This window comes from Schistocerca americana, chromosome X (assembly GCF_021461395.2).
Source record: "Schistocerca americana isolate TAMUIC-IGC-003095 chromosome X, iqSchAmer2.1, whole genome shotgun sequence".
NCBI lineage: Eukaryota > Metazoa > Arthropoda > Insecta > Orthoptera > Acrididae > Schistocerca > Schistocerca americana.
In genome coordinates this window covers 258484057-258508875 of record NC_060130.1, presented here as the reverse complement: position 1 = coordinate 258508875, position 24819 = coordinate 258484057, and the positions used below count along the sequence as shown (strand labels likewise).

The 24819-nt window shown below is 46.0% G+C and overlaps 1 protein-coding gene across 1 annotated transcript in view; it reads right to left on the bottom strand.

The window, feature by feature from the left end:
* LOC124555690 (ras-related protein Rab-31) overlaps positions 1 to 16882 on the bottom strand; it is a 91284-nt gene extending 74402 nt beyond the window's left edge. The window contains exon 1 of the mRNA XM_047129692.1: positions 16728 to 16882. Within this exon, the coding sequence (XP_046985648.1) occupies positions 16728 to 16770 (43 nt within the window). The 5' untranslated portion in view covers positions 16771 to 16882. The remainder of the gene's footprint in view (positions 1 to 16727) is intronic.
* Between the last annotated feature and the right edge of the window lie 7937 nt (positions 16883 to 24819).

Genomic DNA, 24819 nt, shown 5'->3' with positions numbered 1-24819 from the left:
GACCTGACAAAGATGCAGATAAAATAAGTAAAAAGTTTAGATGTCTTTAGACAAGCCAGTCAAAGTTATAAAACGCAGAATACGAGCAGCTGCTCGAGCGTCATCAGCTAAAACATCTGGTAAAGTAGATGGCAGGGACAGGACAACACGAAATTGACTAAAACGGGGACACGACAATAAAACATGGCGCACTGTTAATGCCTGACCACAAGGGCACTGCGGGGCTGGGTCACCGGAGAGCAGGTAGCGGTGGCTAAACCGGCAATGCCCAATCCGCAACCTGGTCAGAAGGACCTCCTCTCGCCGAAATGGTCGGGAGGATGTTGTCCAAGCAGTTGGAAGCGGTTTTACTGCCCGGAGCTTGTTTCCTTGGAGGGATGACCAAGCATCCCACCACAACGACACAAGCCTCTTACATACATCCCCTTGAACGTCAGATGACGGGACACAATGGGAGGCTGGCCGAGGCAGGAGGACTGCAGCCTTGGCTGCAGCATCAGCAGCCTCATTCCCAAGCACTCCGACATGTCCGGGAACCCACAGAAAGCTGACAGGAGAACCATTATCAGCAAAAGAATGGAGGGACTGCTGTAACCGTTGAATCAAGGGATGGACCGGATAGGGAGCTCCAAGGCTCTGAAGAGCACTGAGTGAGTCAGAGCAGAGTACATACGATGAATCGCAGTGGCGGCGGGCATACTGAACGGCCTGATGGAGAGCAAAAAGCTCGGCCGTAAAGCTCGAACATTGGTCGAGGAGCCGGTATTTATAGGTGGCGGCCCCGACGACAAAGGCACAGCCGACACCATCGTCAGTTTTGGAGCCATCGGTGTAAATAAAGGTGTGACCGGCAAGTCGAGCACGAAGTTCGACAAACCGTGAGCAATACACTGCAGCCGGAGTACCCTCCTTCGGGAGTGAGCTGAGGTCGAGATAAATATGAACCGGAGCCAGGAGCCAAGGTGGTGTTGGGCTCTCACGCTCTCTGAAGGTGGTAGGGAGGGCAAAATCCAATTGTCGAAGCAGGCGACGGAAGCGGACTCCGGGGGGCAGCAGGGCAGACACATACAACCCGTACTGATGGTCGAGAGAATCGGCGAAGAAGGACTGGTAAGAGGGGTGGTCGGGCATAGAAAACAGCCGGCAGGCATACCGACACAGCAGTACGTCGCGCCGGTAGGTCAATGGTAATTCGGCAGCTTCAGCATAAAGACTCTCGACAGGACTAGTGTAGAAGGCTCCGGTCGCAAGACGTAACCCCCGATGGTGGATGGAGTTGAGACGGCGTAAGAGGGATGAACCGCTAAGAACTCTGAGGACATTAAGGGAACGTGTACAATGTGGAGACCAACACAGTTTCCTGTCCAATGTGAGCCCTAGAAACTTAGTTGTTTCCACGAATGGGAGAACAACGGGACCGAGATGTAAGGATGGCGGAAGGAACGCTTTATATCGCCAAAAGTTGATACAAACCGTCTTCTCTTCAGAGAACCGGAAGCCATTTGCCACGCTCCATGAGTAGAGGCTGTCTAGACAACGCTGAAGGCAGCGCTCCAGGAGGCATGTTCTCTGGGCACTGCAGTAGTTCGCGAAGTCATCGACAAAGAGAGAGCCTGAGATATTAGGTGGAATGCAATCCATAATTGGATTGATCGCGATGGCAAAAAGGGCTACGCTCAAGACGGAGCCCTGAGGCACTCCGTTCTCCTGGAGGAAGACGTCGGACAATACGGAACCCACACGTACCCTAAACTTTCGATCCGTTAAAAAGGAATCAATAAAAAGGGGCAGGTGACCGCATAGGCCCCACCTGTGCATAGTGCGGAGGATACCTCCTCTCCAACAGGTATCATAAGCCTTCTCCAAATCGAAGAACACGGCTACCGTTTGGCGCCTTTGCAAAAAGTTGTTCATGATGAATGTCGACAAAGTCACAAGGTGGTCAACAGCGGAGCGGCGGCGACGAAAGCCACATTGGACATTAGTAAGTAGCCGTCGAGATTCAAGAATCCAGACTAACTGAGCATTAACCATGCGCTCCATCACCTTACAGACACAGCTTGTAAGAGAAATGGGGCGGTAACTAGAAGGAAGGTGTTTATCATTCCCGGGTTTGGGTATAGGAACAACGACGGCGTCACGCCAACGCATGGGGACCTGAGCTTCGGTCCAGACGTGATTGTAGGTACGAAGAAGGAAGCTTTTGCCCGCCGGAGAAAGGCGTGCCAGCATCTGAACGTGAATGGCATCTGGCCCCGGAGCAGAGGACCGGGACAGTGCAAGCGCACGTTCGAGTTCCCGCATAGTAAAGGGGGCATTATAAGTTTCCAGATTCAGCGAGTGGAAGGAAGGTCGCCGAGCCTCTTCTGCCTCTTTCCTGGGAAGGAAGGCAAGGTGGTAATGGGCGGAGCTTGAAACCTCCGCGAAAAAGCGGCCAAAGTCGTTGGAGACAGCCACAGGATCAACAAGGACCTCATTACCTGAGGTCAGGCCAGGTACCGAGGAGTGGGCCTTAATGCCCGACAGCCGGCGCAGGCCACCCCAAATGATGGAAGAGGGAGTAAAACTGTTAAAGGAGCTGGTGAAAGAGGCTCAACAAGCTTTTTTGCTGTCTTTGATGACTCTACGGCATTGCGCTCGGAGTCGTTTGTATTCAATACAATTCGTCAACGTAGGATGGCGGCGAAAGGTGCGTAAAGCATGTCGTCGAGCACGGATAGCGTCCCTACAAGCCTCGTTCCACCAGGGGACGGAAACGCGACGTGAAGAAGAGGTAGAACGAGGAATGGAACGTTCGGCAGCATTGATGATAACAGTGACCTGACTGTCACAACTGAGAAAATCGTGGTCCGGAAAGGTCGCCAGGCAGGAGTAAAGTCCCCAGTCAGCTTTCGGTATGTTCCAGCCCGAAGGACGTGGGGATGGGGTGTGGTGCAGGAGACGAACGACACAGGGGAAGTGGTTGCTCGAATAGGTGTCAGAAAGGACATACCACTCGAACCGACGGGCAAGAGTGGTAGAACAGATCGAGAGGTCCAAGTGGGAGTAGGTATGAGTAGAGTCCGAGAGGAAAGTCGGGGCCCCGGTATTGAGGCAGACAAGATTGAGATGGTTGAAGACATCCGCCAGGAGTGAGCCTCTTTGACAGGATGCAGGAGAGCCCCAAAGGGGATGATGGGCATTGAAGTCGCCAAACAATAAAAACGGCGGGGGAAGCTGAACGATCAGGTGCATCATGACAGCCTGACTAACAGCAGATGACGGTGGAGTGTAGATGGTACAAACTGAAAAAGTAAAAGCAGAAAGAGTAATACGGACAGCTATTGCTTGGAGTGAGGTGGTCAATGGGATGGGATGGTAATAGACATCGTCCCGAACGAGCAACATGACCCCACCATGAGCTGGGATACCGTCCACAGGGGTGAGGTCATACCACTCCGAGGTATAGTGGGTAAAGGCAATACGGTCAGTCGGGCGCAACTTTGTTTCCTGGAGACCAAGGACGAGCGGACAGTGCAGGCAGAGGAGCAGTTGTAATTCCTCCCGATTAGATCGAATACCTCTTATGTTCCAATGTAACAAGGCCATCGCTAGTCAAAAAGTTGGGGGAACCAGACGGGGGAAGAGCTGGTCACCTCAACGTCCGCGGAGGGCCAGGTTGCGAGGGAACAACGCTACAACCGGCGGGAGGCGGATCCGGTTCCATCGAGTCGGCGCCAGCTGCGGCCGCTGTCCCTGGTTGTGTAGGAGGGGCAGCATCATTTGCCGACGAGAGGCCAGCTGAGCGCCTGGCAGCAGAGCGTCCCGGCGAAACTGGGGACGGCCGGGAGCAGCGACTCACGGATGGAGCGTCAGACGAAACGCGCCGGGGTGGAGAGGGGGATAGAGACTTCTTCTTGGAGGCCTTCTTGGAAGGCCGAGGAGGCACAGGGATGGACCCGAAGAAAGTCTTCACGCGCGGGGTCAATTTTGGAACGCCGGACCTCGGAAGCTGGGGTCCGGAACGTTTCCCCGATGGACGCCTGAGAAGAGGATCGCTTCTCAGGTGGCGGGGGGAGAGGAGGAGGAGGAGGAGGAGGAGGAGGAGGAGGAGGAGGAGGAAGGGTGGCCCCTGGGGCAGAGGGGGCGGGGGCCACGGGGGAGGAGGATTTGGAAGGGAGGGATTTGGGAGGCGGAGGCAGAGGCAGAGCCCCCTGATGGGCGGAGGAGGCGGAGGGGGGACAGGATAGGGGTGAGGCAAACGAAGTGGTCAACGGCACGGGATGGAGGCGGTCATACTTCTTCCTGGCGTCAGAATAAGAGAGCCGATCCAAAGTTTTGAGTTCTTGTATCTTCTTCTCCTTCTGATATGCGGGGCAGTCTAAGGATCTAGGCGAGTGGATGCCAGGACAATTAATGCACCGAGGTGGTGGGGTGCATGTATGTTCCTCACGAAGAGGACGTCCACAATCGCCACAAAGGGGCTCAGCCTCACACCGTGACGACATGTGCCCAAAGGGCAAACACCGAAAACAGCGCATAGGAGGCGGGACGTAAGGTCGCACGTCGCACCGGAAGCACATCACCTTTACCTTCTCCGGGAGAACGTCCCCCTCGAAGGCGAGGATAAAGGCCCCGGTGTCGACGCGACGGTCTTTGGGGCCGCGCTGGACTCGCCAGACGAAATGCACGCCTCGGCGCTCCAGGTTGGCCCTGAGCTCCTCATCAGATTGTAGCAGGAGGTCACGATGAAAAATAGCCCCCTGCGTCCTATTTAGTGCCAGATGCGGGACAATGGACACTGGGATGTCCCCTAGGCGGTCGCACGCCTGGAGCGCCGCCGACTGTGTGGCGGAGGTGGTCTTGATAAGAACGGACCCTGAACACATCTTGCTGAGAGCCTCGATTTCCCCGAAGATCTCCTCAATGTGCTGAACAAAGAACATGGGCTTGGAGGTGGCGAACGTCCACCCATCGGTTCGAGAACAGACCAAATAGCGGGGGAAGTACTTCGCCCCAAGCCGGCGGGCCTGTCCCTCCTCCCAGGGAGTGGCCAAGGGGGAAAGGGCAGGAGAACCAGAACTAGAAACGGTACCTTTCCTTTTGAAAGACTCGGCCACAGAGCGACCTGATACGTGTTGACGTTTCATCTGCGAAACGTCCGCCCCGATACCACCCACTCCGACCAGGGGCTCTCCCCACGGGCGCCACCCAGCCTCAGCAAGGGCCACCTGGCAGGATGACTGTTGCCGGGAGTCCTGATGCCCCAAGGAGACGGGCATCTACTCCTTGGCCGACGTGGGGAGGGTGCAGCTCAGGTATCGGCAGTACGATCCCTGTGTTGTCAGGGGGCTACAACCTAGAGGGTACATGACGACCCCTCCACAACGGGCTGGCTACCGTGCTGGATTTCTGGTGCCATGGAAAGTCCATCATGAGCGCTGGTGCAGATGGGGACGCACTATGGGCGTAACTTGTACAACCCATCAGGCGTTTAGGCCCAATTTGAGGAATAGTGGGTATGGTTACAACGCCGGTACAATGCTGAGTGCCAAGGTCTTAGTGCACTTAGGACCAGTGGTACACCACATAAGGCGTCCTTCCCCAAAAGGCTCATACTTCTGTAGAATTTTGAAAAATGGAGGTCAAACCCCAAGGGGGACCATCACATGGAAGGCCAAAATGGTTGAAACTTCTTTTAGTCGCCTCTTACGACAGGCAGGAATACCTCGGGCCTATTCCTACCCCAGACCCGCAGGGGAAGGTCACATGTCTGCGTACCCATGTCCCTCATGGAGCGAGAGGTAACAAGAACTGAACTATAAGTGGCAGACGGGAGAACACAGGGTTTGTGATTAGCCAGTACCTTGCGAGCTACTGGGTAAGGCACGTTTTCCTTTCCCAGAATCTCTTTAACAACTCACTCATCTAGATACACGGGGCAATCCTGGGAGGAACAGCGTGGGTATCATTGCAGTTGATACAACGGGGAGGAGGCAGCAGACATTGCCCTCATGTGCATACCTGCCACAGGTTATGCATTTGCCCAGGTGTCAACAAGATGCTCTTGTGTCATTGAACCGATGACAATGGTAACAACACATCAGATTCAGAGTGTACAGTCAGACTGTGATGATTTGGTAGCCTGCTTTAATCTTGGACAGCAGCATCACCCTGTCACAGGTGAGGCACCAAGGAGGAATCGACCTTTTACATGAGACGAACGACAGTGACACCCTGGTCAGAGAGGTAGGGTTGTATTTCAGCCTCGCTTAGACCGTCAAGCAGCCTGGTGTAAATTACACCACAGGAAGAATTCAAAGTTCTATGTGCCTCGACACAAACAGGGTAGCCGTAGAGAAGCGAGGCAGCAAGTAGTAGTTGTGCTTGAGCATCAGAAGTCGTCTCCAAAATCAAAGTGCCATTCTGTAAATGAGAGTAGGATTTCACAGGGCCAGCAATGGCATCACCACCTTTCTGATTAAGAAAGGACTGGGAGTACTTCACGTGCCGAAGGACTGGCCGTCTTCAGTACGTGATACCACAAGGAACCGTGGTGCAGTGGGAAGCATCTTCAAGTTGGTAGCCTCATTATGTTTTCGTTTCATCGACATCGATGGAGAGGATGAGTGACTCATCATGAGGAAATCCCCCACGATTGCCAGCATCTCCAACGGTATGCTCCTTCCAACTGGGGGTCCCCTATACAAGGGGTCACACCCACCTTACGCAATTGTTCACACCTCCAGATCACCTGACAAAGGGACCAATGGGCAATCTGGGAAGGTTACACCTCAGGCAATCACCCCTCCCTGGGCCTGGCCTGTACCAGAGGGTAGATGCGAACGCTACCTGTTGACCCGGGGCTGGGAATTACATGTTACCCAGTTACCTTTTTCATGTTAGACAAGTAGGTCGGCCTTCAGGAGAGCACAGCGAGGAAGAAGAAAAAAGAGGATCCTCAAACACCGAAGCGGGGGAATGAGAGGAGAAGGGAAGCAAAGAAAGGAAAAAAAGAAAGTTGAGACTGTTTGCAGGTCAGCAGCAGAATGCAGAACATTCCCAATAATATCCCAGACACCTTTCCTCAAGGGAGGGGAAAAAGAATAGCAAGAAGATAGACATGCAGCACGGAAGGGAAAAAGTGCTACAATGGCTGGGGCCCTGTGATAGCCAAGCACGAACTTGCCAAATAGTGGCAAATCCCTGGGAGGAGATGACTGCTACGTTGTGCAAGAGGCACGTGGAACAGTGGGTGCAACTGCGACCACATTCAACAGGACCGCAAGGCATGCAATCTCTCACTCCACAGTGACATGGTAACTGCATGGGGTGGTTCCTTCACCCAGTGACCAGTATGTTGCGTACATTGACACATGAACATTGGCACCATTGTTTGCAAATGTGCTAAGGACAAATGGACTGGGCTCTCAAGGAGTGACGTCCCATGTCCTCGGATGAGAGCATATTCAGTCTGAGTAGTGATTCTGCATATACCTTCACATTGCAAGAAGTGTGAACACTTAATACACCCAGGAACATTGTTTTGTTGGTGCAGGTGTTATGGTGAGGGGAAGCATAATGTTGCATGGGCATACTGACAGCCAAATCTTTGAACATGTGCATCTTTTCAGGGTCACATTTAGGCCTGACTTCATTTTTGTGGCTGGTCAGCCCATTTTCCTGACTTAAATCCCACTGAGCATGTTTGTATGCACAATGTCCATCCAGCAGTTGTCAACCTGTCAACCATGTTGATGGAGGAATGGAATGCCCTGCCACAAGAACTCCTTGCTAACTTTGTGGTCAACATGGTAGCATGAAGCAGACCATGTGCTGCTACCTGTAGTGGACTCACACCATATTAAGAAAGAACCATGTCCTGCCTCATCACTTAAGTGTAGTTACTTTTTTTTTTTTTTTTTTTTTTTTTTTTTTTAATGAAAGGGTCATTTATATTCATCTCATTGTGTATTTCTTTCGGTGTCTGTGATATTCTGAGGCAGTTCTTTCTGTGTAAGTCCAAGTTTCATAGAGCTATGTTACTCTGTTACTTGGCAGAGACAACATGCAAAAGTTACTTTTGTTCACAAGTTTTGCACACCAGTGTACTTTCCCAATACATCTCGGTCCCTCAACAGGATTTCTTCTGACTGTTTAACTTTGTTTCTGGCATTTCTGCAAATGTAGAGGCTAAAGTGGAGCAAGAACTAATCCCTGCTGATGACTGGAGAAACGTTGCCGGGTCAGATGAGTCTCATTTCAAATTGTATCGAGCAGATGGACATGTATGGGTATGGAGACAACCTCACAAACTGATGGACACTGCATGCCAGCAGGGGACTGTTCAAGTTGGTGGAGGCTCTGTAACGGGGTAGGGCGTGTGCAGTTGGAGTGATATGGAACCTCTGAAACATCTAGATATGACAGAGGTGATACGTACATTAGCATCCTGTCTGATCACCTGCATCCATTCATGCCCATTGTGTATTCCGTCCAACTTGGGCAATTAAAGCAGGCCAATGCAACATCCAAAACAACCAGAATTGCTACAGAGTAGCTCCAGGACCACATTTCTGAGTTAAAAAACTTCCACTGGCTACCAAACTCCCCAGACACGAACATTATTGAGCATATCTGGGATGTCTTGCAACATGTTGTTCAGAAGACATCTCCACCCCCTTGTACTCATATGGATTTATTGACAACCCTGCTGGATTCATGGTGTCAGTTCCTGACAGCACTAATTCACACAATAGTGAAGTCCATGCCACGTGTTGAGGCTCTTCTGTGTGCTCACGGGGGCCCTACACGATATTAGGCAGCTGCACCTTTAGCTCTCCAGTGTAATTTTCTTTCATTGTAAAGCACTTTTGTAACACTGCACTAGCATCCTTTTGGATATATGATAATTTAGGGCACACAACTGCTTTGTTATTAGAGCCCTCGCTGAATGTGGCTTATGTAGTCTGTGAATTGATGAAAGAAGCCTTCCCTTACAAATAATGTTACTGTGGTAGGGTACCACAGAAATACATTAGTAATTTTTTGAATAGTATGTTATAATTTGAATCTTGGGGGAAGGGAGGGAGGGAGGGGGATGAGAGAAAGAGTATTACATGAAATAAAGATTAACTGGATAAAAGCATTGCAGCTTTCCACAGACATGTGGCAGGCTGACTGCCAGTATGAAAAAAAATAGTAAGGAGTGAGCCCCAATGATATGGGAATAACGCACAAGACAGGAAGCCTATCAACAGATCTGCGACCATGATGCACTGACACAAACATTGTTTGTCTGGATTATATCTTATTTCTTCAAATGGATTACATGCTTCAGCAGACTGCCATCATAAGGTCTGTTGTAAAAAACACAGAATAAACATTATTTCGCATATCACTAAAAAGAAGATGTACTCACTAACTGATGAGAGAAACTTACAGTATAAGTTAAGAGACATACATACCAAAAACTTTCAAAAAATCAGTACATCGTATTACATAAAACAGAAAATGATCATACAGAGTACAGGCGCACATTTGCCATAACAAAGTCATAGGAGGCACTCTTAACACATAAAAGTGCACTATACTTTATTACAAGGTTAACAAGCTAAAACATAAGTAAAATACAAATTACATTAAATATGTATTTTACATTTGATTTTACATACTTATTAAACAATAAGTAACACATTAATATGGAAAAATTCATAGACACAAAACTTTAAACATTAGTTTACATAAGGATTACATGAATATGAGACAGCTTTACTATGAAAAGGCATAGAACATTTGTCATACAAAATGAAACAAAATAAGAGACATTAAAAGCACGGAGGGGAAACCAAACACATTTTAACAAGGAAAGTTGTATTTAGTAGACAGTGTCAAAATAAAATTAAGGGTGAAAAAAGGAAACTAACCGTTACCTACATCTGCGAGTAGCGCCTCAATTTGACTCAAGGGCTCAGCGCAGTACAGATATTTTGTTTTGTACGAAAAACATTTTGTTTCTTTATTGTAAAGGTGTCTCATGTTATCTAATCCATACATAAATTCATTTGTCAACTTTTTACAAAGTCTAAGTACATGTATATGAATTAATCTATACGGATGTATTATTTATTGTTTACTGAAGTTTGGGAACACGAACTTAAAATATATTTTGATGAAAATTGTATTTTACTTCTGTTTGAGCGTCTTATATTCAAATTATAGTGCACTTTCGCTGTGTTACAAACACAATGTACAGTTTAATATCTCATCTGTGACATCATTACCGCCAGCATGTTCTTATACCTGGTATGACCGTGTACTACTAGACGTAATACAATTTTTCGGTGTGCATATGTCACGTATGTACATTGCAAGTGTCTTTCATCAATCAGTGAGTATAGCTTCTTTCTTATAATATGTGAAGTAATGTGGGGTCGACAGAAGCGTCCGATCCCATGCGTCGGCTTTGACCCGTGACGTACAGGTGTTGTCGTGTGTGACGTCATGACGGCGCGGAGTTTGGCTTGTGAGTGTGGCGTGTTTGTAGATGTCGTGTTGTGGTTAGTTGTGCTCTCTGGTGGTATGTTCAAGGCTTTCATTTGTGTGGTGTAATGGGCTCAATTTGCTTTTGCTCAGTATCCAGAATTGTTCGAGTGTCGGCTGTGTTTGTAGCGGAATTCGTTTCAGTGAGTTAACGATTTTGTGTGAAGGTTAATTTAGTGTTGTTCACTGTAGATCGTGTGGTAATTTTAATAAAATTAATCGGTTGTTGGTTTTGTTCAGGAATGGATATGGCGGATAAAATTAAGAATACGCAGGTCAAGGGAAGTGTTCGATCCCAATGTGTGGCTGTGTGATATTGGTATCGGGAGATGTTTTTGTGCTATATAGGCCAAGGGAAGTGTTTGATCCTAATTTATGGGATCGGGAACTTCTGTTGAGCTATGTAGGTCAAGGGAAGTGTCCGATTCCAGATGATTACTGTGTTTAGTGGTATTTGGGGAGTTTTGTGATTTCGGTTTTTTTCGTCGTTTTGTACAGGGGTGGGTGTCTAAAATTTGTTTATATTTAGTTTGCTCCCACCCAAAAACACCCCATTTTCCCGCACTTGTCCTATTAGTGTCGTCAGGCTTTTTGTGGAAAGTGTGTGTGTTTGTTTTTCGATGTATTTTCGTCCTCCTAATGTGTACGTATCGACTTCATATGCGCCATGTTGGAATCATTGTTTATGGTCATTTCCGCCATATTTGTGACGACATGGGTCAAAGCAGACGGGCGGGATCGGACGTAATGTGTATCCGTAACGTGTATCCCATGTTTATTCCCTTTAGTCTTACGACATACCTGATGATGGCAGTCTGCCGAAATGTGTTAACCATTTGAAGAATTAAAGTGCAATCCACACATAGAATTTTTATGTATGCGAGAGTAAGTCATGTTTCCCCATCAAATTTTAAAACCTGTGGTATATTCACCCAACTGTTGCTCAAAATAGAGCGCATATCTCCAGTCAAACCATTGAATATACTCAGGTCAGTATACAAACAACTATGTTACAATACAGTGTCTTCATGATGCAGGAAATAGTCATGTGTGAAAGGGTTACGATTCATATTAGGCTAAACTAAAGAAAATTATCTTAATTTGTCTGAATGATTGGATGGAAACATGCCACTGTTGAGTGGTCAGTTTATACATACATTCAAAGTTTATTTTACTTGATTTGAGCCACTCTTTTTCACATAACTATGACTGTCCTCTTGCCAGTGACAAACAGCTGAAGCAGACCTAGAACCATAAAACCCTGACCTCATTTAACAGTGATCTAACATACCTCAATAGAAACAAGCTGTTTATTTTGAATTAACTGACGTGTTTGATACCACTTCAACTCAACTAAACTAAACTGTCAACTATTAGTGCATCGTAGACCTCACGCTGCATTACAGATCAGTATGCCACATAACCTACATTCCAAAAAGTAATATAGATGGAAAAGAATTATTGTTAGTGTTATGTTCTCTTTTTGTTTGTGTACACACGATGTCATATGTCACCTGATTATGTTATGGGATGAAGCTGACATCTGTTGTCAGCAGGTTCAGCTGATCCTTTATTATTGTATACTGTATTTTTTTTTTTTTTTTTTTTTTTTTTTTTTTTTTTTTTTTTTTTTTTTACAAAATGTTCCGTCTAACCCTATATTAAACTGAGAGAGAGAAAAAGTGTTACACGTTTACATGCTTCCATGTACAAGGTGCCCTCCACAATGCACCTCATACTGGCTTGTGGAGTATCTATGCAGATGTACATAATGTACATCTGTAACATGTGCAGTGAACTTACTGATACCAGACATGAACAGATGTAACGATGCAGTGAGTGACATTGTACATGCACAGAGCCAAAACAGAATACTTTAAATATTTATTTTGCTTCCTTAGGCACTAATTTTTGGAAATGTAGGGATTGGGACACTGATCTCTCACACAGACTGAAATATATGTTAGAATGAAATAATGTAGTCTGGTTGTGAATTAGTGAAGCTAACAAATGTGATTTCTTGTTGCAGCACATATTTTGTGCATATTGTATTTAAGTGAGCGGTTTATGACTGCTAATTTCACGATATCAAATCAAAGCATATGCATGGTGTCAGCAAGGTAAATATTTCCCTTGTAATCTAGTCAGGATAAGTTAAAAATTTTTTAAAAATATAAAATAATTGTGCAATCAGGTCCGCACGTGTGACTACAGAGGAACTGGAGAGCATTAACTGTAACAGTAATTTTTCAGCTACTGAATGTGTGACACCTATACACATTATCAAGTAGAAGAGACAGGGACTGGAATTGATCAACAATTCAGAATTATGATCTAAATTCATTTCAGGATGAGGATATACAGTCCTGAGCTTAGGAGACTGAAAACCACGAATAAGTGACAACAGGTAGCAGGCAGCATCCCACTGACTGCAATAGCAAAAAGGGTGCATATAAAAACCAATCCATTATGTATTCTGACCTCTTGTACACACTGATTACTGATAGGCACTCCAACACAAACACTACGTAGATGTGGTGGTGCCAAGTAGTGTTTTACATGAGTAAGATTTTACAGCTATTTGCAAGGCAGACTAGTATTCAACACCCATAAAACAAATCCCATTCAAGACAGAAATGATTAAATTGGCTTCCTATTTCAAGGATATTCTCTTTGCAGTCATTTATGAATGCAGTTCACAAGAATGTGTATAATTTAACTCTTTGCAAATATGCTTGTACATCAGGTTATGGATTCTGTCCAGTCCTGAAGACCTGTCTTACAGAAATGCATTACATGGGTTTATGAAAGAGAGGAATGAAAACCACGAATCAGTGGCAACAGGTAGCATCCCACTGACTGCAATAGCAAAAAGGGTGCATATAAAAACCAATCCATTATTTATTCTCATCTCTTGTACACACTGATTACTGATAGGCACTCCAACACAAATGTGGTTTTTTATGAATCCAATGATGAATATGTAATGACAAACTGAGTGACTCCACTGAGCATTTACGGAGCAAAAATACAGTGTGGCAGCTACTGGACACACAAACTTCAGTAACTTATTGCGAGGGCTGCAGGAGGAGAGGTCTCTCTGTTGCATGATGTGTCTAATTTCAAATCTAAAACTAGAGCCTTTACACACAGTAAAATCTATATTCGGTTATTTATAAAGGTGGCCTGATTATATAAGGACTACATGTATTCCTCTTCCAGCTAAATCGAGTTATATCCCTAAGTAAATAAGGAACTGACCTACTCAGCAAATAAAATTTAGTATCCCAAAAGTGACATATGATAAACACACACTTTGGAGTGGTCTTCCTGCAAAACAAAACTGTGTCCATGGGAAATGACACATTTTGAGCTAGACTAGAGCATCACGCCAATATCTGATTCCACAAGTTAGACATGGTTGGGGTATGAAGTTTAGCAGACATATTTTCTTGTTCCAGTTTTTGCTGTGTGTGTGTGTGTGTGTCAGGAGGGTTTGGGGGAGGCACGTCAGCACACATCGTTAGTATCCAGTGGCGATAAAACATTTCTTCTTTGTACCCTTAAATATCCTCATGCTCACCTGAATGATACCCCTTACTCTTATAAATGTAAAATTGTTATCACCACAAAGGTTGCCTCAGAAGCAAAAGTGCTTTACTAGGTGTGGTCCACTTTGAAGTGATCTTTGCTTATTCAATGATCTTTTGGGTATACATACAGAACAACAATATTTCATCGCCTGAAATTTCATGTGTCAATCGTACAGTAATCTTTGAGGTGAGGCACCTTGAGGACAGCTGTATGGTCAACAGCCAAAAATTGCAAGATGAAATGTTACTGTCCTGGATGCACACCCAAAAGATTATGGAATATTCTATAAAGGCAGACCTACAGTTTACTGTGGATTTCAAACCATGATGCCACTTGGCATTTTTAATATTATAAATCATTGCCAAAGATGAAAAAGCTATGCTAGACACAAAAAAATTGAAAAAATGCAAAAAAAGGACTGGAGATCCAATCCTGTATGTTTGGATTTTTAATCTGACACTTACCCACCAACCCATATTCATTTGGTCCATAAATTAAAAAAAATGGTCTCAAAAGCTCAGAATTATTCTCTCTGTTTTGTTTATGTTATTACTTCACAGCACCAATGAAATCAGAGCAGATGATCAGCATCTCTTTGCGTTTTCCTATTTTCTCCAGAAATTTCTGCATTAGAGCCAATTCAATGTCATACATGTGAATGTACGCAGTAAAAAAACTGAAGACACTGTATGAGAAGTTACAAAGCAGCAGAGGGATGTGGCAAAGTTTGCTTACTGTCATCTCACTCTGACCAGTTATATCCCCAATTTTTTTTGAAATGAAGCTTGGGATGACACACTAACCTGTAAGTCACACTGGAAGTTGACAGTTTTTGAGTTGATAAGACAGTAAATGTGTCATGGCAAACTATTTTCTATACATTCCACATTCTGTACTTTATGTCCCTGCTGAAAAACACCCTATTTTCCAACCACTGACCAATAAGTTCTGTTTCATGGCATTAATAACAATGTCTCTGTCCAAAACCCTCATATTTCCATGGAGGCTCCAATATTTTTGATACTTAAAATATGCGTTATTACATAGCATTATAGTTGTAATGAAGATGCAGAGCTCACGAAAAGCTGTTAACAGTGTCACATAGCATAACTGACAGGTTGCATGATATTGTTAACTACTTGCTCAAAAAAGCATTTCCTTACTTGGATCTGTGAATCTGTACTAATAAAATAATATTTACTTAAAAATAAAGACAACTTTAACAGTGTAATCTTGGTACAACAGGTAAAATAAACCAGGGCTTGTAAAGTTGACAGCTAAAATAGTGGTTACATGCCTGGCTACTGATTTCTGTACCTGTTACATCAAGAATTATTATACATTCTTCCTGAACAGTGGTGCTGCATGCTTTGATTTTAAACAACCTATCAATAGTGGCATGAATAATCAAGAATTGTATAGACAATGGCACTAATAGCACTATCAACATAGGTCTTGGCATAAGGAACGATAGCATATTGTAAGGGATGGACTCCAAACTTGGCACATATATTTCACACAGAACAGGAAGACAGGACCTGTCAGCTCCCCTAGTATATGCACTAACATAGTTCAACCTGTTTGTTGTTATCCTTAGATTCCTCAGGTGAGAGTCATAGGCACCTGTCATGAAGGAAGGAAGATCAGGATTCAACATCTCATTGACATTAATAGAGACTGAGTACCAGCTCTTAATGGTTCAAGGATGTGGAAGGAAATCGTCCATGCCCCTTCAAGGGAACTATCCTGGCATTCTACTGGAGTGATTTAGGGAACTCACGAAAAACCTAGATGCCCATATGCAGCTTTGAACCATTGTCCTCCTGAATATGACACGTTTGTCCCAATATGTGTGCCACCTCTCTCAGTACTTTTCACTGATTACACCCAGAAGCTTACAAAATTCTCCCAGTTGGGAAGTGTGCCCCTCAGTCCATATGGAGTTTGGATAAAAAGCCAAATGAACTCATATACTTCCTGTACACATAGCTATCACATTAAAACTGAAATTTTGTACAACAGGAAATAATAATAGCTGGCATAGTATTTAGCTTTGTTGGCAGTTACATCACACCATTAGTTCTCCACAATGCCACAGAAAAGAAAGTGGGGACAATTCGCATGTCATGAGCAACTGAAAGAAACGAAACACACAAGGTACAGTGTACTGGAAGATCAGCAAAAGAAAATATCTACGAAATCCTAAAAGATGAAGAAGCGAGATGAGGGAATACTATCAAATTATTGCTCTCAAGGTTAGTTCCATGAATCTCAATCTACGTGCAAATAGTAGTTACGTCAAAATGTGGTGCGATTTGATGGTTACTGTATCAACAAACGCACGAACAATGAAATGTCTCAGATTTATATATGGTAAATTTAACAATCAGTTCCATATATTCTTATAGTGGCCATCGTACAGTTTAACTGCAACAAGTATTTCTAATTTCTAACCACGAAGAAACGAGTCATCTATTAGTAGCTGTGCAGTTAGATAACATATGTCGCGGGTAATACGAATATCATGGACTTCGAGAAAATTCCAAAGACATTTCAGGCATTAATGCTCTTATCCCACTGTCTTACATAAGCACAAGGCTATATCATGTTACCTTGAGCGCCCAAAACCACGATTTTCGCCTCGATGGTTTTCATTTTGGAAAGCTGACACACTGCCCTTCAACCTCTGGTTATTGTTAATTGATAACAGCTGTACAACGCAATTACATTTTGACATACACAACAAATTTGACATACGGGCACAGTCTTCCCGCTACTGGTAAACAAGTCAATGTCAAAGTTGCTAGTTGATTCGCATCAACGATAATCCATGAGCCAGCGATAATAATTCACAATGGTGGCATCGATGTTATTAGAATTGTAACCTCCTTGTGTGAGACAGCGATGTGAGATACATTTCGGGGCAGACTAGCATCGGGTATTCGGATTACTAGCATAGCATGTGAGTTTGGTCGTGCATAAACCGATAGGTCTCTCTGGGGTCAGTATGCTTTTTTTTTTTTTTCCTTTATTGTAATTTTCAGCACCTCATACAAGGCGGGCTGGCAGCAGCTTAATACGCCGCTCTTCAGCCGTATGGGGTACAATAATATGAGATAGGTGACACAGAAAATACAAAAAATGGCGGGCAAAGAAAGTAGTTACAAAAAAACAAAAAACAAGAAGCCGTTCACGTTGGACGATAAAAACACTAACACTTGTTGACACTGCGCACAAAACACGGAGAACTGCGACGGCACATGTGAACAGTTGAGTTGTAACTGCACGAAACACAAAACGAAGCACACACACTAGACACTGACGGCGATGATCTCCGGCGCGCGAATGTTCACTATGCGTGTGCGAGTCCGGGGACCTGCCAAGAGAGGAGGAGGAGGAAGGGGAGTGGGAGAGGGAGAGGAGAGAGCGGAGATGCCACGGGCAGGGGAGAAAGGGGGGAGGGAGGAAGGGGGAGGGGAAGCCCGGGGGAAGAGGGGGAAGGGAGGGGACAGGGAGACGGAAAAAGAAGGGAAGAGAAGAGAAGGGAGGGAGGGTGCCAAAGGAAAGGACACGGGAAGTGGGGGGCGGGGCAGGGTCAAAGTTGATAGGAGGGGTAGATGGAGGGGACGAGGACATCATCAGGGAGAGGGAGCTGGCGGAAGCCACCTTGGGAGAGGGGTCAGTATGCCCACAGCATGTGCCTTTATATCGCGAGAGGTACCGTGGCTCACTCCTTTCAAATATATACTTTGGTTTGCTTGAAGATATCGATAGATGTCTCTGTTGTCAAGGTATCGTCGTGACTGCCATCCTAGCAGACGAAATAAAGCATCATTACCCTACGCAGAAGAAAACCGCCCTGCACACTTTAGCCAAAAGGGCTCACAGAATAAGCGATAAGAAACGTGTGAAGGGTGAACTACAGAACCTCAAGTCCATTTTTGGTGCTGATGGTTATGGACTGAAACTAGCAGATAAAACTATGGCGAAGAATGAAGGCTATAGGGGAGAGCAGAAGGAAGCACAAAACATCGCTCTATTACCATATGTTCAAGATGTCACTGAACGGGTGGACAAAATTCTCCACTGAGCAGGCATCAAGCCGATTTTCCGAAGCAGCAGCAGAATAAGAGATTCCCTTCACACAACAAAAGATGCAGCTACCAAACTACATGCTGCTGGAGTTCACGAAATCAGGTGCGAATGCGGATTAGTGCACGTAGGCGAGAAGGGAGGACCCATTAGCACATGGATATCTGAACACGAAAGATATATCCAACTATGATAAGACACCAAGTCAGTGGTGGCAGAACACCAGTATTAGTATGGCAAACAGATTGATTTTGGCGAAGCTCGTGTGCTGGTGAAACAACCTCTTACTTTCAGGGGGAAGGTTAGAGAGGCAATAGAAATAGCCAGGCGATCCGCTAACATGAACAGAGAAGGCGAGTATCGACTTCCGACGTGTTGGGTGCCAACAATAACAGCATTACGGGACGACAGCTCACGAGAAGCAATACACACAGGAGTTCGGGAGACAGCAGCGGCGGCGGAAGGTACATAGAGTACTGGCGCACTTCAGCCGGCGCTAGACTGCAGGAAAACAACGCCACGTGACAACTGCTGCCTGGTTACCCACTCATCAATTTCCACTAATCACAAGTAGTAATGCAAACACCAATCAAAACGTCGGGTCTCTACCAATGAGAAGAAATAATAAAAACACCAGTAAAGAACTTCTAACATCCTTTTCGTTCATCTTTAACAGATAACACCCACGTCTGCAGGTATATAAGAAACGAAATTTTCTCATTCAGCATCTCGAGGACTGGATCCCCTTCCAAGTCGGAGGATTACACTGTCTGGGCTACACTCAGAGTGGAATCGATGCATTTGGAAGAACTCCTTGCCCCTGCTGCTACCGTCTGTGTCCGGCCGCTACTGCTATTTGTTTGTACACCGTCGCCGCTGCCGCCCCCAGCCAGCCAGCCGTCAGTCCATACATCAGCCCGTCCATCAGCCATTGGCACTGCAGCCCGGTGCTCGCTGCCGCCCGCCCTCTGGTGCTTGCCACCACCACCACTCCCAGCCAAGGATACCAGGTCACCCCTGTTACCATCATTGTACAGCTGCTGTCCGGAGGGATTCGCCAGACCGTCTTCACCATCTGTCAGGGGGGCTGCCACCCTGCCCTGTTCGAGTCGCCGCTGCCCCCCATCCCCTCGCTGAGGGCTGCCTCATCGTCGCACCTGCTGCTGCCATAGTCTTCTGTCCCCGCCACTGTCCTTGCTGCTGCCCCTGTTACTCGTCCCTGCCCCTGCCACCGTTGCTGTCGCCATCACCACCATCACTATCTTCACCCCTCCCCCCACTTGCTCACTACCACCATGGCCCACCCTACCACCTTCACCATTTTCACCTCCCCCTCAGCTGCTGCAACCACCATCACATGGAGCTCATCAGCCCGTTCTCCCTTCCCTCACAGTCTCCCCTACTCCTGTGCCATTTTCAGCTGTCACCTCTCTCGACTCTCCTTCACCCTTAGCTGTCACCATTTAGAATTTCTACCACTCACTGCACCACTTACTTCAGCTGCCCAGCCAGCACGGATCTCAGCCTGCCATGCCACAGTTTCTGCCACACCCATGCCCCCACTCGCTGCATCACCTGCCTCTCAGGGTGTTCCTGCCCCCCAACACCTCCCCTTCCAACCCATCCCCCAGCCCCCTTCCCAACGATTCCTGTCCAAGAAAGCTACTAAACGCCCTAATGTTGATCCTGTCCCCACCCTCTCCACAAAGAAAACCCCTGATCCCCACAACACACCCACCCCCATGGACGCGACCTCATCCCCCACTCCTACATCTCCTTCAACCCAGACCTTCATCCTCTCCAATACTGACCCTCAATCCCTCGATGCCTGCACCTTCACCCTTATCATCTGTAAATGCTTCCCCAATGCCCCCCTCTCCCTTCTCATTCCTTGCAAGAACGTGGTTCTCCTCTCCAAAACCCCATGTATCCAATTTGTCCCACAGGCCACCCTTATCCCCTACAACACCCCTCCTCTCCCTGACAGCCTCAACCTCCCTGCCGTCTGCCGACCTTCACTGCCATGATAACGGAGGCTGAGGTGTTGGCAGAACTCAATTCCCATCCCGACATTGAAATCCACTCAGCCCATTGAATCTTTAGTGATGCTGTGCCAACTTACCTTATGCGACTATTTACACAATCCTCCTCCTCCATCGACTGCCTCCTTACAGAGAGAGCCCTCATGTATAATAGACGCCACAAAGTTGACCCCTCCCGTTCCCCCCTCCAATCCTATCGCTGCAAACTCTGCCTTAAGTATAACGACCATGTCACTGCTGCTTGCAAGAGGCCCCCTACCTGTTCCCACTGCAAAGATTCCCACTTCCTGAAGAACTGCCCCAACCTCGACTCCCCCCCCTCCTGTAATCCTCCTCCTGTCACCCCAGAGCTCACTGTCCCCATCCGCTCTGTAGATGATACCATCCACCTCAACAACTCGCTCCGCCCTGCCTCTACTGTAGAGGACATCATCTGCTTCATCAAAATTGTCCTACAAAACATCCACCCCTTCCTATGCCCCCACACCCTTTCTCAAATCGTCCTTGCTGCCCGTTCTATCTTTCACCTCACCATCTATACCATCTACTCCCACAACCAGGCCTACTTCACCTTCACCCCCTTCACCACCCTCATCTAAATCTCCCTTACCATGGCCCGACAACATTACGGTATCATTTACCATAATATCTACTCCCTGCCCATCCACAAACTCCTCTTCCACCACACCCTCAATCAACACTTCGTAGATGCCTCATCCTAAATGAAACGTTCCTGCAACCCTGTCTCTCAGTCTCCTCAGCCCCTTACACCCTCCACCACACCAATAACCGATACCCCCTAACACATGGTGGGGTTGCTATCAGCTACCTTATACACCTCCCTGTTCGGCTCCAACCTCTCCTCAACAATCCCGCCGAGCATCTCACCCTCAGCCTCTTCTTCCCCACCATTATCGTCACATGTGCCACCATTTACAACTGCCATTGCATCCCCATCTCATACAATTTCCTGGACCACATTGACCACGTATGTGGTAGCTGCAGACCTCAATATACACAGCCTGCTGATCTCCAGTGGTGGTATCGTTTTATCACCACCCTCCAGGAAGACCTGGTTCCCCTCCCCCAACACATCCAACTGAATCCAACACCACTTCTGATGTGATCCTAGCCTGTCCCAACCTTCTTGGGCGCATCACTGCAGAAGTCCTTGACCTAATTGGCAGTGACCAAGCCCCATCCTTCTTATTATCTCTGATGGTCACCATCCCCGCCCTGCTCCTTGCCCTGAGATTCCTCCTAAAGTTGTCCACAATTACTTCCGCGCAAACTATGATACCTACCAGGACTCCATACACACCCAGCTCGAACGCCACAACCCTACCCTCCAATCTCCCATCGACATCTCCCAAGCTGCTACCTTCCTCCACCAGACCTTGACTGATGCTATAGCTACCCATATCCCTACCAGGGCCATCCACCCTCACCACCCAGCCATGCCCCCACAGGCCATCCTTCTCCTTCTACCCCTCCATGGGTGTACCCCAGGGCTCTGTCCTCTCTCCTCTCTCCTCTCCTCTACCGCCTGTACACAGCAGATATGCCCCGACTCCCTCCCTCCAGTCCATCTAATGCAGTATGCCGATGACACCACATTCCTTACCCTCACTCCTACCCTTCAACAGTCACAACGCCTTCTCCAGAATCACCCTGACCTTTTTGTCACATCGTATAACCAGTAGCTCCTAAAAATCAGTCCTTTGAAGACCCAGGAAATCATTGTAGTTCCTACCACTCACTCCTTCTGGCTCCTAGATTTTTCCCCTTACCACTTGTGCCTGTCCTGTCCGCCTTTCCTCCACCCTCACCTACCTTGAACTCATCACTGACCATCACCTCACCTGGATCCTCATCTCCGCTCTATCCAATCCAAAGCCCACAACTGCCTCTGTCGCCTTAATCTCCTCTCTGGTTGGATATGGGAGTTGAACCCCTCTACCATCCTCCACACCTACAAATCCTTGATCCGTCCCGTCCTCTGTTATGCCCATCCCATCTGGATATCTGCCCCCCTCAAATTCTATAAGTCCCTCCAGATCCTCGAGTACCATGCACTCCACCTCACCTTCCATGTATGCTTCCCATCCACCACATGAATCCTCTATGACCTGATTCCGTTCCCCCATCTGCTCCTTTTCCTTGAACATATCCAAGTCCTCTACACCTCCCACAGACTTAAACCCACCCATCCATCCCCTGGTTGCTCCTCTCCTCTCCAACCCATGCCCACTGCCGTGCCTTCACTGTTGCATCCCACATACTCTCCACCTTTACACCCTTCATCTCCTTTCCCAAGGTGGCTTCTATCAACTCTACCTCCTAGATGATGCCCTCTCTCCCCCCATTAATCCCTCCTATCAACTCTGATCCTCATCTCCCCCTCCCTACCTCTGTCCTTTTCCCGGGCTCCCTCTTGACCCACCCCTTCCATCGTGTTTTCCCCGACTACCCTCTCTTTGTCCCCATTCTCTCCCCCGAGTCCTTTTGCTTTCCCCTCCTCTGCCTTTCCCACTCCTTCTCACATCCACCCTGCCCCCTTTTTATGTGTCCTCTCCCTCCATCAGCTCCCCCCTTTTCCCCCTCATCTGTCCAGGTACTCACCCCCCTCCCCACATTGGCCTTAGGCTGTGGTGTGTCATCTTCATGTCTACTCTATAGTGCAGTGTTTATGTGAGTGTTCAGCGTTATGCATCCACTTTTGTAATTGTTGCAAACAGAAACCAGACTGTCGCCATGTTTTTTAATTGTGTCTGTCTACTTACTGTGTGTCTTAATTAGCATCGTCAACCATGTGTTTTTATATTTTAACTTCCACAATTTTTTGCCATTTTGCAGGTTTCAAATGTCACCGTTTTATTGCCTGTTTTTATTGTGTGTTATCTTCTGATTACGTTTTTTTAACTCTCTTGTAGGTTGAAGATGGCATATTAATCTGCTGCCAGCCCACCCTCTAAAACCTTTGCATGGGAATCAAAATTCAATAAAGGGAAAAAACATACTCATTCAGCACCTCCTTCCCCTAGCATGAGATGGGGTCGCTATTGGCCACAAAGCAGTAAACAAAAACATCCTGAAGAATATCACTTGCAATAGTGATCGAAATGTCGGTAGTCTGACATATTGACAGTGCGGTTACAAACAAAGGAAAATTTTATTGATTACATACTAGTTATTTATGTAACGACATTTACTACAAAAGTCATGTATGGAGAAGCTCCCCAACTGCCAAATAAATGTGATGCTTGTGTGAAGAATGTTCTAATATTATGCACAAAAAATTACAATCCAGTGCCAGGAAAGTAACTTAAACAACTAGCTGCATCATTATTAGAATTATTTCTTACATGTATGTGCTTAACTTGAAGATGTTCTTGTTTGAGAAAGAAGTCTCCTAAAATAACTAGCTTGTAAATTTTCTTTTATGCTTTATAGGTGGCTGACAGTGAGACTAAGTCACATTTCAATTCTTTCTCACGTATGTCAGTCTTGTTTATGTTTTTTGTTCTGACAATGTGTGGTAGTTTATATTTACCACATAATCAATGTGTTTTTAATATTCACCCTCACTTCTGTGTTTCATGCTTAATTTCTAAATGATTGATAATTACAAGTCACAGACAGTGGCGGCTTTACATATAGTCCCAATAGGCATGGGGCTAGGGGCAGCACCTTATGGGGACGGCACTTTTTGCTCTATACTCATTTTAATCTTTTACGTTTGAAAATAACTGCGCTTACAAACGACAACAATTTTTAATATTGTTAAACAACTAGCCAGTTTATATAAGCCTTGAGAACGAAATTCGACAATACAAGCTTGGAAATATACATAGTTTACTTGGTGACTGAATGGAAATCTGGTACCATCTTCATGATTGTTCAAAATATTTTGAAGTAAGCTGTCAGGACGGCAATCTACAATACAATGTTTGAAACGTTATTATTCAGATAATGTTGTCGGTTTCTACTTAACCCTACCATATTTTCCCCGTGAAAATACCGGGACCCCTGAAAAGCTGTGATAAACTAATCAGCAGAGTCTTAAATACTGTAACATGTGTGGGCTCAGTATGTAAAAGCTGACTGTACTTAAATTTCTTTTAGAAACTGCGGGGCAGTATCAAGTCATCCCTCCGTTACTGTAATTAATGGGAAAGCTCTGTGGTCTTCAATATCTGAGCTTTGATTTAATGACACCCATTTAACAAAACATGTTGATACTAGGAATGTTTTACATTTTTAAACACATTTACACGCAAAGAACATAAGCAGGATATCTAATAATGTATGAAATACACTTCACGACAGTTTAAAAATTTTATTTATTTGTTTACTTTACTAGGCAAAAAAAGAAGAAGAAACCAACTTTCGTTTGTCTCATTTAGTGTGCTGCAGCCTGCACGATACCGAAGTTCCCATTCTGTTTAATCGAATAGTACATGGCATTGCAAATTTTATATTAAACTTCTTATTAAGATTTTTTTCTTTGAGGAAAGGATATTTATATTTTATGTTGGAGCAAAAGGTGCATTTGCGTGTAGACATAACA